The 14,211-nt window shown below is 35.3% G+C and overlaps 1 protein-coding gene across 2 annotated transcripts in view; it reads left to right on the top strand.

Moving 5' to 3' along the window:
- Positions 1-14,211, top strand: part of LOC138700080 (uncharacterized) — a 433,777-nt gene that overhangs the window by 320,814 nt on the left and 98,752 nt on the right. For both annotated transcript variants that reach the window (XM_069826395.1, XM_069826394.1), the window contains one exon: positions 4,376-4,572. In XM_069826395.1, the coding sequence (XP_069682496.1) occupies positions 4,422-4,572 (151 nt within the window). In that variant the 5' untranslated portion in view covers positions 4,376-4,421. The remainder of the gene's footprint in view (positions 1-4,375; positions 4,573-14,211) is intronic.

Here is a 14,211-nt window from a genome sequence, read left to right as displayed (position 1 = left end):
ATATTAAAATAATTCTTCTATTTAATTACAATGGATAAGAATCGATTATTTATCACAGTGAAGCTTTGATTGTGATCGTGATGAACGCAGAGGTACTGGCAATAATCCAGGACATTGATGTTGGTTAAGGACACATCGAACTCGAGTGGAATATGTCCTAGAATATAAAGCCGAAATATTAATCATTATCGTAATGGTAGTTATGATTGCAATGCTGATAATGAATTCAATTATGAAGACAGGATATTGAAATTAGAAATTGTGTCAAATTCCTATGGAAGCATTTCCCCTACGTTAGGACGCGCATGACTGAGTGTCTGTCAAAGAGAAAGAGAGAGAGAGAGAGAGAGAGAGAGAGAGAGTGAGAAATGAGAAGTTAGACGAAAAAAGAGATCTCTTTCGCCCGGATTATACGTCGATTGATGAAATTCTATATGGCATGAAGTTCTCGTATAGTCAAGTCGACACTACGTATCTCAAATTTCCAGGTGAGTTATAAATAACTTAACATTCTTGTGGTGACGAAACAAAAAATTGTGTTAATGGAGATGGATTTTCGTTTCAACAACGGAAAAACAAGCTATTGCAAGCTGATCGCGCTTTCATTTACAGATAACGTAGTGTGCATGATGGTGATTTCCTTCAAGGAAATGGCTTTCCAAATCTCCTGATCAAAGCAGAATAATGATAGAATGTTTACAATGCAATCACGACTTTCGAACTTGTAAACAGAGTCAGTTGAGACTTTCCGTTTTAATTCTGCTAAAATAAGAGAATGATTAATAGAAAGAGCTTAAATGTAGTCAACAAATAAGAAAAAACATAGGTCTAAGATACGAGGAGCAAAAATTAAAGAGACTAAATTAGGAAAGGGAAGCAAAGAAAGTAGGATAAAGAGAAAGTACATGTAAAAGAAAATACATTAAAAAGAAAACAGGGAAATAAAAACTAGGAAATATAAAATATTAAAATTTGTAATTACTATAATAAAGAAAATATTATGGAATTAAAAAGTAACCATATGAAAAAAATCTCAATGAAGAGATATACAAGAAGGTAAAAAAGAAATAAAAAAGAAGTGGAGTAATTATAAGAAGAAAGGAAGATGTAAAAGTTGAAACAGCTTAAAGTAACAAAGAAAAGGACGAGCAAAGGAAACAAAAACACATTTAACAAAGTTTAGAATAACCAAAGCTGTTGATAAAGCGTCGTAAAATAACCTACTAAAAAAAAAAGCAAAGTCTAGGAAAAATAGCACATATATAAAAATCATAATAAGAGGAATTATAATTATATATAGCTAGAGAGATTGAGTGAAAGAATTGTATGACTTTTCATAAATAATATGGAACTCACATTTTTGTATATAAAATGAAATCATAGTTCGTGATTTCTTCAGAGTAACGACAGAATACAGATGCTAGCCATGTGTGGAGTAATTACAATGATTTGGCTTAAGGCAGAATTGACGTATACAGTTTATAGACTGAGAATTTGGCTATTTTGTCAGTGATTTATGAAACAGACCACAGGCGTAGTTTAAGACACTCACCGTGTTCCGCAGAGCGTAAGACGTTTGGGACGGTCGTGCGTTTTATTACCTACCTTTATAGGTACCTATTCAGTATAAGGAGGTTGAAGATATAGGGACGGTGCACAGTGTGTAAAAACGCTAATCTAGCTGGACAAAATTATAACTTCTCTCCTGGCCAACAGATTTTTATGAAACTTTGTCCATGTGTTACGGGTAGCATATATTTCTCGCGTGTAATTTTTTTATTATGATTGTGTAAGAGTAACTACCCCTTTAAAAGGGGCGGTTTTAGACAAAATTAATAACTTCTCTCTTGTCTAACAGATATTCATGAAACTATGTACAGGGGTTATAGGTAGCTTATATGTTTTGTGTCCCAACTCTGTTTACCTTTATGTAAAGAAACTACCCTTTCATAGAGGGTAGTTTTAAAGAAAATTAATAACATTGTCTCCTATATAACAGATTTATATAAATGTTTGTGGAGGAGTTACAAGTAGCATATATTTTTAGTGTACAAACTCCAATTCGCAAACACAAAGTGCAAATGACACAATCCCGGTAATCCGTTATGATTTCGAAGTATTTCTCCAGACGTTGAATAGCTGCTGTCTTAAATCTATTCCAAACAATAATTAAAAATATAAGGTCCGCATTTTTCCGCACTTTAGAATTTTTCATAGACACTGAATAAGACTATACCTACCATAGATATACATTTATTTATTTATTTATTTATTTACTTATGTATTTCTTTATTTGTTTATTTATTTGTTCATTTATTTGTTTATTTATTTGTTCATGTGTTTACTTGTTTTTTGTTTGTTTATTTATTTTTCTATTTATTTGTTTGTTTATTTTTTATTTGTCTATTTATTTATTTATTTATTTATTTTTTTGTTTCTTTGTTTCTTTGTATATTTATTTATTTATTTATTTTATTTATTTATTTTATTTATTTTTTATTTATTTAATTTATTTATTTTATTTATATGTGGGCCTAAAGCTTGTACATAAAATTCAGAGGGGAAATTTGGAATATTTTTTTCTAGGCATACTCAGAAAACGAAAAACTTATTTCTATACAATATGTAAGCTCCGGGAAAATGTAGTAATTTAAAAATATATTATTAAACAATTAAACCATACTCGAGTTACACTGTTTCTTCCGAAACTCACTGAAGTCGACTAGCAGCACGATACGTCATGTCATAAAAATAAACTTCAGACTTCTGCTGAGTCCACAGTTTGATGTCAGAAGGTGAGAACCAAAGGTGGTGATACTTTATTGTCTGATTAACATTATTTTTTCTCTGAGACAATTGTTGTAGTCCAAAAATCGATTTTTGTTCTGTTAGAATTGAAAATTTTCATATTGTGACGCTTGATATCCTGTAAAACAGTTTGTAAATGTGCCAGGTTTAATTTTGAGTTCGATTTCATGTTGAAAATTTTCGAAACATAATACAGTTATGACGTGATTAATTAAACACTTCAGCATTGCGCGTCTCTTTCTTATTCCTCAACACAAAACGCCGAACAGTTGCCGGATTACGGAGTACCGCGGGACTGAAAATGATTGGTTTCAGTTAATTGTACATGTTTGTGTAAGGAAACAAAAACCTGAATCGCCACAACAATAAGATTTAATGAAATACATAAATTATCTTGAGTCTCCATCAGCTTCTTTATCGTATTTCTCGTTAAAGCTTGAAAATTATTTGAAAATTCATGTATGCAAATGTTAAAAAAGATACCCTTGTGATAAGGCTAAAAATAAAAATTAATAAGATTTTATGTTTTATTCTAAACATTGTATATGGATTAATAAATTCCATGACAATAAACCATATATACCGAGGAATAACACCTACATAAACATGCAATTTGTTCTTGTTTTCGTATGTTAGTGTGATTTATTTGTTTTGTTCTTGCAAGATTGCATCATCTTTCAAGAAATTAAAACACAACATTGCATACAGATCACAGAGCACACTGCAAAAACATCTTAACACACAGACAAGACACACAAATAAATACAATAAAATAGGAGTATACAAACTACTATACAACAGTTTCAACGACTTCTACATTGGACGTTACAAGAAACATATCATGGCCATAACCAAACTACACAACAATTCAACCTACGCAGAACACATCAAAAACTACAATCACAACTACAACAGCATAGACACTGACATGAAAATGCTATAGATCCAGCCAAAAAAAACCAGAAACTTGACACTCATGAACAATATGAAATATACAAACATACAAAAACAAACCCCCAGCACATCCAGAATACTGAAATCAATTTCAAAACCATGAACACACCCCACCACAATAGGAAACCTAGAAGATTGCGCGGGATGTTCACTACACTTTGGACAATGAAGAATAACACTTCGAAAGTAGCCAGCCAGGTAATTTTCTAAAACGTGAAGATTTTGTAAAGTTGATCAGTGATTATAAAAGTGCTAAAATATATAGAGAACAATGAAGAAAAAAGCATTATAAACTTCTACCATATCTTTTATGCAGTGCGAAAGTTTTACCTTAACCTTTGCTGACATTATGACCGGAAACAGAGTTATGTAATAAAAACAATCGATGGGAAATGAAATTATTGTGGTGACTTTTATGAAGAAAGAAACATAAAATCTGCAGGCAGGAAGTCTCGACGTTCTCAAGGCCGGATAACTTCCGTTTTGACGCGAGTAACGACCTGGAGGTCGAACTCTGTTATCAGCAGCACATTGCGACCCTTTTCACTCCTTCCCAAGGAGAATAGAGTTACCGCACACTTGATTACATACCAGTCATCGCTTGATTGTGCAGGTTGCTGAAGGCAGTGTTGTTGCTGCACCCATGTGAAGAAGTCGCGATGCGCCTGTTCAGGAGCCGAAGACACTCCGAGCCGCCTGCGGCCCCTGGACCGCTGGAGTCCAACGCCAAGGACTGTGTGGAGTACCAGACTGTGAAGGCGGTGCCGGCAGTCGTCTTGGAGGAGGCCAGTTCCAAAGAAATGAAGAAAAGTGAGTACATACATTGCTATCGATTGTCTCAATGGCGCAAACATTACGAAAATCACTCAACAGAGGCAATGTTAGAGACTTAAAATTCACTGTGAAATATCAGATAAGTCAATTAATTATTTCAATATTTGTATTAATTAATTAATTTATTATTAATACAGTCAATATTCCTTATAATACAATATTGTAATTAACATTTACATCATGCTATTTACATAATTTAGTAGTTATCGTTTTCACCATTTCGACATCATCAGACTACAATAAATAAATAAATAAATAAATAAATAAATAAATAAATAAATAAATATATATATATATATATCTGAATGTGGGTGTATATTAAATTTACAGTGTCGCACAAGTACAGGGTTGTTTCTGATCTCTGATAATCAATTTGAATGACATCATGTGCCTCAGGAGTCACACAACACCTGAACTGTGGCGCGAGGTGACAGACCAGTAGTGAGTGATCTCATAGTCAGAGTGCACGGCGACTCACAGCAGAAATTCCCAAGAAAATCGAGTCTTTTTGGGAGGGTAGATAACCCATTCCGATGCCAAGTACAGTTAAGTGAAAATAAAAAAAAGCCTGCAATAAACGAGGTTTCGTTATTTTCAAGAATGGCATTTTCTGTGTACTTAATAAGATTGGTAAAGTTCGAATGGAATTAATTTATATCATCTCGTGGGGTGCGGCGACTTGTGACGGGGGGTGGATTTGCTTGCTTTTCCACTCTGGAATTAATTTCAACCGAGCTTCGCCAATCTTGTTAGGTATACACAAGATGCCTTTCTTGGAAATAGCGAAACCACGTATTTTGCAGGCTCCTATGATTTTCACGTAACTGTACTTGGCATCGGAAAGGATTGTTATGTATCCCTCCCAAAAAGGCTCAATTTTCTTGGCCATTGCTGCTGTGATATACCGTGCACTCTGATTATGCAATCACTCACTACTGGTTTGTCACCTCACGCCGCAATTCAGCTGCCGGTGTGATTCCTGACGCACATGACGTCATTCAAATTCGTTATCAGAGATCGGAAACAACCCTGTATAATGTAATATGTTCTATTAACATCTTTGACCCGGGTTGTACTATAGGTTATACAGAGTGAACTCTAAGTAGTGTCATTAATTTCAAGAGCGTATCCTTTTAGATATTCTAAACAAACAAAAATCAATAAAATTTTGCTCGTTTTTACTTCCTTTTAGAGATAAAAATTGTTTTTTTGTATGAAATATTTCATAGCATGTTCTGGGAAAACCTTTGATTTAGTTCCCAAATTGTGTAGTCAGTTTAAGAGAGTGGTGTATTATGATAATAAATGAGTGAAAGAATTTTAGTTTTGTCCTTTAAATATGTAGAAATTTGATTCTAACAAATGTAATTTGTCATTTTGCAAAGGAATTTTACAATGTCACATTTGTTCGTATCAAATGTCTTCACATTTAAAGGACAAAACTAAAATTCTTTCAATAATTTTATTTATTATCATAATACACTGTTCTCTTAAATTCACTGAGCATATTGGAAAATAAATCAATGGCTTCTCCAAAACATGCTATGCAGTGTTTCATATGAAACAATTACTATCTCGAAAAGAAAGCAAAAACGACCAGAATGGTATTAAACCTTTTTGTTTGAAATATCTCAAAGAATAACCCTCCGAAATTAATAACACTACTTACGGCTCAGCCTATATAATCCAATCATTTGTTGAAATGTTACACTACATCTTAATTTAAAGCTACTCGTCTCATCATTAATTATTATGAACTATTTGAAGAGTTTCACGGGAAAAACGATGAATGTCACATTTCTGTTAAGGATTACATAATGATCTAATTGAGTCTATAACTGCAAGATGTAGTGCTCTTTCTATAGAAAATAAAGGAAAGGATTACTGTATTCGTGGTGATAATTCTCCTTTTTACCATTTTTCATAAGAACAACATTAAATTTCGTAGTGATCCATTGAATTAGATAATGACATCAACCTTAACAAAACTGTGACATTCATCGTTTTTCCCGCGAACTCTTCATTTTAAAACCTTAAAACTTAACCTGTTTTACAATAATTGAAGACCTAACATTGTAAATGTGCTAAGTACGAGTTTTTCAAATTACATTTTATTCAATCTAAGAGAGGAACATTCATATGAGAATATCATACTAAAGTGTCTTTACCTTTTTTGGGGGGGGGGGTATTTTACGACGCTGTATCAACATCTAGGTTATTTAGCGTCTGAATGAAATGAAGGCGATAATGCCGGTGAAATGAGTCCGGGGTCCAGCACCGAAAGTTACCCAGCATTTGCTCGTATTGGGTTGAGGGAAAACCCCGGAAAAAACCTCAACCAGGTAACTTGCCCCGACCGATTTTCGAACCTGGGCCACCTGGTTTCGCGGTCAGACGCTCTGATCGTTACTCCTCAGGTGTGGACGTCTTTATCTTAGCTCAACTGTAAGTGACTCGTTCGTGCGCCAAAAGACGGTGTTGTTGGTATCTCAACATGCATTTTGCAGCGTGTTTTTCTTCCATATCTCAGAAAACTGTTTTTGACACTTAGCACATTTAGAATGTTAGGTCGTCACTTGTCGCTAATGCCCAGAAGCTTAGGCTAATTAGTTTGGCAGAGTGCGTCTCAGGTGGTGGTCCATCATTATACTAGTAATGAATGACGATGATGGAGAATTGTTGGGATGAGACAGGGGAACCGGCGTACCAGGAGAAAATACAAATTGTCCAACACAAGTTATAAATCAGAGTATATCGGGATATTAACCAGAGACCCCTGGCTTATAATCCCAGCTCTCTAGCACTGAGCCACTATGGCCGTTACGTGACGAAAATACAGTTTTACTATTAATCGATGGTAATATAGCCTATAGTATGAACCTTACAAACAGGGCCTAGTGTTATATTTTTAAAACATTTTTGAATGGAGGCCACGTATACACAATTTCACTCAAATTTCATATTTTTTGTTTTATAGGATATTGCATTTGATAGGAATTGCTTTGTAGTTTTAAAAGTATCTGCTATTATGTATATAGAATTACTACTTCACACATAAATAAATTAGTTACTTCTTTGGGGCATGTTGTGAGTGAAAATGAATCAATATCTTAGCGTGTGTAGGCCTACGCATATGTGAGTGAAGCTCATTTATATAAACTTCATGTATTCGTAATGCATGTGTGAATGAAAATCATTTTTGGAAACTTCATGTACTCGTAATTTCATAAATAATAATGGCATTATTATTCCCCTGTTAGAAAATACATGATGCTTAATATTTGCACTTGATTAGACATGACATAAGATAGACGGATCATAGAATTCAAGAATGGCTGTATCGGTAGTTTCTTCTACATGAGTAGTCTCGGATCAATATAAGGTAGGCCTATGACATTTTTAACAGATAAAGGGGAGAATGTAGGTATCGGTAGGTCCCTATCTCCGCCATGTTAAATTGATGCACTTTATGTGCCTTTTTCTCTAAATGTATTTAATATAGAATCATGCAATTTTGCACATTAGTAAACCAGAATGTTTTTAATCATCCTTGGAATCTTTAGATTGTAATGTTAGAAATATTGAGATTTTTCACCAAACATACATACATTCTCCCCTTAATACAATAACCATGTCCTAAGAATATAAATCCACGACCGTGGCTTCCACACAGGTTTAAAATTTTGTTGATCATTATAATCTCGGCCATCCAGCAAAATAAATTTTATTTGTGAATTTAGAAATAAAGTAAACTTACGAAATAATGGCACTTTTCCTTTACATCCCCACATGGTAGTTTGTCATTACCAGGCGAGGGTTAGGTAGGGTTAGATGAGATAGTGACCAGTTCGCCGTTCCTTCATTTAATCTTGCGTAACGCGGGGTCACTACCCACTCATCTAACCTTACTTAACCTTCGGTTGGCAGTGGCGAATTACAATGGTGGCAGTATAACAGGAAAGTACCCAGGAATAGATGAATTAATATTAATAAAAAGATATAGATGTAGTATTATACAGAATTATACACATGTTCACAAGTTAAATGTAGAGTAATTAAATGTAAATCCTTCAATAACTGTTATATTTTATTAGATCTGATAGTTATACGGATAAAACATTAGGTCATGATTATAAGTTAAATATGACTAGCGCTTTCGCCGTATAAGGCAACATCGGTTCTAATAGGTAAATATATCGAGCTGTATGAACGTAAAACATAACTTCTTTGTTACTGCTACACTTTGGCCTAAGAAAACGTATTCCTGAACATAGTTAATGATTGATATAATAGACCCACCAAATAGTTCAGCATTTGATTTTGCTTTCAAGGAGTTCTCTATGCGCCAGTTAGCTGTCTCAATACAGGCCTTAACTTAGCTTTCTGTTAAGCACTTACACGTCATTGCGATGCGGGACACGTACTAGTAGGAGCACTGCAGTGAACTGCGCAGCAATAATGAGGGCTGAAGCGTTAGGAAATGATGTTTCCTCCTGCGTAACGGATCTTAATTTCGAGCAGGAAATACAACATAGTACGCATACCAAAATACCCCGCTGTTCCTCCGCGTAATAAATGAGAGTCGAATGTTTTGTTTATTTATGTAATAATTTTCTATGTATCGATTCGAAAGAAGTGAAACTGTAGGTGACAAATTTAGAAATGAGACCTCGATAGAGTGATGAAGTTATTGATCTAGCGCAAACTTCGACGACATGCAAAATTTTTTATTAATTTTTTTTGTCATTATTTCTAATACCTAAAACATAATATAGTATGTAGCTACAAAGTGTAAGTGAAATTATCCTGCAGTTATGCAGAGCAAAATGTATTCGTCATATAGAGTACAACAAGACAGTCTAATACCATATCGGTGTGAACTTTATAATTTTCGAATTTTTTTTTATATCCGAAAAATTTAACGTTGTCGTTGTTGATAATTACTACACATACGATCTTGATTACTGTCAATACTAATAGAGAATGTAATAAGTTATATTTTGTCCTTTCTCGTATTCATTTAGAATGGACGATTTGGATGTAAATTAAATAAGTACTGCAAATTTGTTGGCTGACTATCAAGACTAAACGTGGCAACACTGATCAGCTGTTCTCGAATTTCTTTCGATAGGGGTAGGGGATAACTGATAGTCAAGGTCGTATTATCCCAGTATTACGTGAATATCCAGTGGAAGTAAGTGTTTAAGTCTTCCGATCTTAACTGAACTTTGTTTTGCCATTCAACTTAGCGTAACGCATGATTTTAATTTACGGAGATGCCGTAAACACGTGTATGCAGAAAAGTTTCCGGTAGGATATTAAATATTGTAAATAGTAAGCTCAGTGATTTTGAAAGTGATATTTGAAGTAGCAAACATAGATGTCAAAATATTGTAAATAGAAAAGTCAGTGTTTGTGAAAGTGCCAATTAAAATATTATAAGTAGTAAAGACAGTGTTCATGGAAGTGATGATATTAGCAATATGTGGACAGTGCATAAAGGGACCAAAGAAAAAAGTGCTGAGACTAGTAAACTTTAACAGAGTTAATAACCGTGCCATGACAGTATTTACAACTTCACCTGGATTGACTCGCCAAACGAGTACCCATGAGCCACCTCTTTAAAGGAGGTCCTACCTCCCAACAGAGGAGGTCTTTGTCCAATATGGGACATCATTCATTCGTTCATTCATTCATTCATTCATTCATTCATTCATTCATGTCAGTAGATTTACTGGCATGTAAAAGAACTCCTGCGGGACTCCTGCGACGCTGATATAACCTCTGCAGTTGCGAGCGTCGTTAAATAAAACATAACATTTAACATTTCATTCATTCACTTATACCCAGTGGAATACGTAACGTTTTGTTTACATCTCACCTCGAATAAATTAAATGCCTCCGGGTGGAAGTTTGGACACTGCGACGTTGATAGCGAGTATAACCTTTTGATGAATTTATTTAATTGACCATGCACTTAATCTCAAAACGTACGAGATTTTTTGTTTATTTTCATGTATAGTAGTGGAAAAAAACCGGACCGACCCTTGTAGTTGATTTCAGAGCCTTGTTCACTCCAGAGCACGATAGACTGGTAACTAAGACTTTCGTGGTTCGAATCCTGCCTGGGAAGGAAACTTCCCTTATTCAAATTTATTCCCAATACTTTTCGATTGCAGCGATATTTTACTACTTAATTAACTTATTATTCCCAGAACATGAATTTCACCAGCAATCGAAATTATTGGGAATAAATTTGAATAAGGAACATAAAAAATGTTTCTTCCCCAGGCAGGATTCGAACGACGAAAGTCTTAGTTACCAGTCTATCGTGCTCCGGAGTGAACAAGGCTCTGAAATCAGGTACAAGGATCGGTCCTGTTTTTTTTGCCACTACTGTCATCTACCCCTTCTTTCAATGTGCAGTTTTATATCGCTTCCAGCCTGTGGGTGTTTGTGCGTGCGTGATAACTGTGCAGATTGTTGAAGGCGCGATAGAATATATTAAAAGAAATAAAAGATATGCTATGCGTTTTCTAATTAAGTGCATGATTAATTAGAGAATTAGGCTAAAATTCTGTGTGGTTTGGCAACAGTTCATCGCCGGCTCACCTACAAATACACGTACGAACTCGGTCTGAATAGCAGCATTCCGTGCCATACTTAATGCAGTGGGGTTGCCACACTTTCTAATGGCAGGATATAACAATACGTATTAATATTTGTATGTAGTTTTCAAGAAAACCGTCAGTTTTATGTGAAAACTGAGAAGGAATAAATCATTCCTCGTCTTTCTCTAATGATATAAGTAAAAATCAGTATCGTACGGATAGCACTTATCGAGTAAAACAGTGTTAACATTTAGGGATTCTTTTTCTGAGAAAAGAATTCATTTGGGACCAATATGGCATTATAATTTTTGTATACCTTGCAACTTGCTGATATGAATTTCATTTACGGAAGAGCAAAATGAAAGTTGCATGGTTTAATGAGTCAAAATATCATTTACAATGCCAACTAGCTTATCCTATGTTTATGAGAAATCACCAACATTTGCAAGAACAGGTCGTCTGCAACCAAACTTCAAAAGGATGACCTTGAGTTCGATTCTAAATCGTTACACTAGGCTTGTAACTAGCAAATGGACATGACATAGGTTCCTATATGAAAATTGTTCATAATTCTCTTCAATATCGTCCCTAAAAGTTTGTAACATAGTCACTGAATCATTGTTTATACAAAATTTGTTTGATTCTAGTTCTTTGCCACAGGAAGTTATTATTAGAGATTTTTCAGCTAATATTTTCATAGGATATTTTATACTACTGATTCCCATTCAAATATTGATGTTTGTAAAGCTAATAAAACCAAATATATGAGAAAATTAAGATATATATATATATATATATATACACTGAGTGATTCACGAGAAAGGTCAAAAATTTTGGATACGATATCTTAGGCCATTTTGAGGGAAAACGTTGATATGAACATAGGTCCGTTTTCGAACGACGGCGAAGATAGAAGCATTTTTTTTTTTTTGGTAAAACGTCTCGCCCCAATATGAATCAGACGTTACCATATGCGCTGACGTGAGACAAGGTCACCGATCGCAATGAATGACGTAACATTGGAATCTGCATTGTGAGCGATGTAGATAAGAGAAGTTCATCTCACAATCCGGGTGGTGCAGCATTACACATGTTCAATTGTCTGCCCTTGTCTGATGTAATGACACAGTACTCTCACATAACACAAATACAGTACACTATCACTTATCAGTTCACAGCAGTTCAGTCAGCTACCTACAGTACAGTAGTTATACAGGTACAGTTATCAGAAGTGTTAAGTTGTGTTTTTCAAGTTTCCTTTAAATTTTCGACTACAGAATACTCCGATATTGTGTATGTTTATGGTTTTTTGCGATGGAAGTTCCTTGCGTGCTGTCGCTGAATATGAACGACGCTTTCCGAACAGAAGGGTACCATATCGAAGAGTATTTACTGTCTATGGGGTTGGATGAAAGAATTGGTGGATCTATACCAAAGGAAGGTGGACACAAGAGAGGCGCTAATCCACCGCTAATCGCACGCCGCATAAAGAACAGCTACGAGCAACTCTCCCGAACGATGAGCGCGATTCACGCCCAAGCGCAACAGTGCACTGAAGCAGAAGGTGGTACCTTTGAAAATGTGCGAAAACATCGACCCCAATGCACAGTGTGTAATTTCAAGCAGCTAGCCGGCCAAAAATCATATTTCTCACCCCTGTCTTTAATTCTCAATTCTTGGGTAGGCGTGTTTATAACGCTCCAAAATATAATATCCAAGTGGTAGACAGATGGTTGCATCTTGTAAAAGACCCTCATAACTGAGCGAAAGTTGCATTTCTCCGATAAGATCATTTATGCTGCAGAGGCAGGCGTGCAGTTTGTATTTGGATGGTGCAAAGTGGTGAAGTTAGTACAGTATTTCTTCTAATACAAAGTGTGGAAATATTATAAGAAGGTATGTACTTACATATAAGCTAATTTTCGTGACAAATATTATTATCTTATTGTCTAGAATAAGTGTCTGGATAAACATGTGCAAAGAGTTTGAGTTTTACCTGATTATATGAATTCGAGTTGACTTTTAAAAGGTGTAGCCCTCTATCACCTCGATAAAATTTTGTAGACATATTCATTATACTTTTCCGAATACGACGTCGTGATTTTTTTCTGCAAACAGGTGCATACAGAGTAGCTATTAATTATTTTCAGACACCATGCGCTCCGTAACCCGGAGAGCTGTTTTCCAGGTGTGGAACAAGAGCGAGGGAAAAGTGAAATTCTCAAATATATAATTGAACATTTTGGTCTCAAAGATTACTCTGAAGACATTTTACAGTCAATAAAGAAATGAGTTAGATATCTATGGTCGAAAATTCGATTACCGTGGGAAAAATACAGCACAAATGAGAAAATTTTCTTAAAATATAATGCGCTATGTGTGAACAAAGTCTGGGAATGAAATTTATAATGTTTTGCCATTTACTACAAAAAAAAATCCAATTTGAGTCTACCAGTACAAGCATTCGAGGACGTCCACGTTACCTTTTCGGAGAACTGAGCGAAAGATCAAAATTGAAAAAAAATTTGTCCACTTTTTCAAGAAAGATCGCCAGAAGAAAAGCTTTCTGCTGCCCATATGAGTTTTAGGACTTCTAGGAAAAGAGATGCGGCCAATATTGTAGGAGAGCTTTCACTTGCATCACTTCAACGTGCGGCATATCGGAGAAAAAAACGTGAAAATCGATTTTGCAGGAACGACCAACAACTGTCACCTAATAAGAATCTCGCTTTGATTACTGATTTATAGTTGACTTCTAATCAATATTGTGACAGCGACGTGAGATTCGAACTCACGACCAGCGTCCCGCAAGAGAGCAGATCGCGCGGGTTCCACGGAGCACTGAGGGATGGCTCGCGGCGGAGAGAAGAGAGGGGAAAGGGCCTACGCGGCGAGGGAGTTTGCGCGCGCATCTTCTGCTTGCCTAGAGAGGCCGAGAAGTCCGTCGAAGTGGAAAAATCGCGAATTCGAACTTTCCAGGCTACGTCGCTGTGGTTATAAAAGA

Source organism: Periplaneta americana, chromosome 5 (assembly GCF_040183065.1).
Source record: "Periplaneta americana isolate PAMFEO1 chromosome 5, P.americana_PAMFEO1_priV1, whole genome shotgun sequence".
Taxonomy (NCBI): domain Eukaryota; kingdom Metazoa; phylum Arthropoda; class Insecta; order Blattodea; family Blattidae; genus Periplaneta; species Periplaneta americana.
This window is presented reverse-complemented; position numbering and strand designations above follow the sequence as displayed.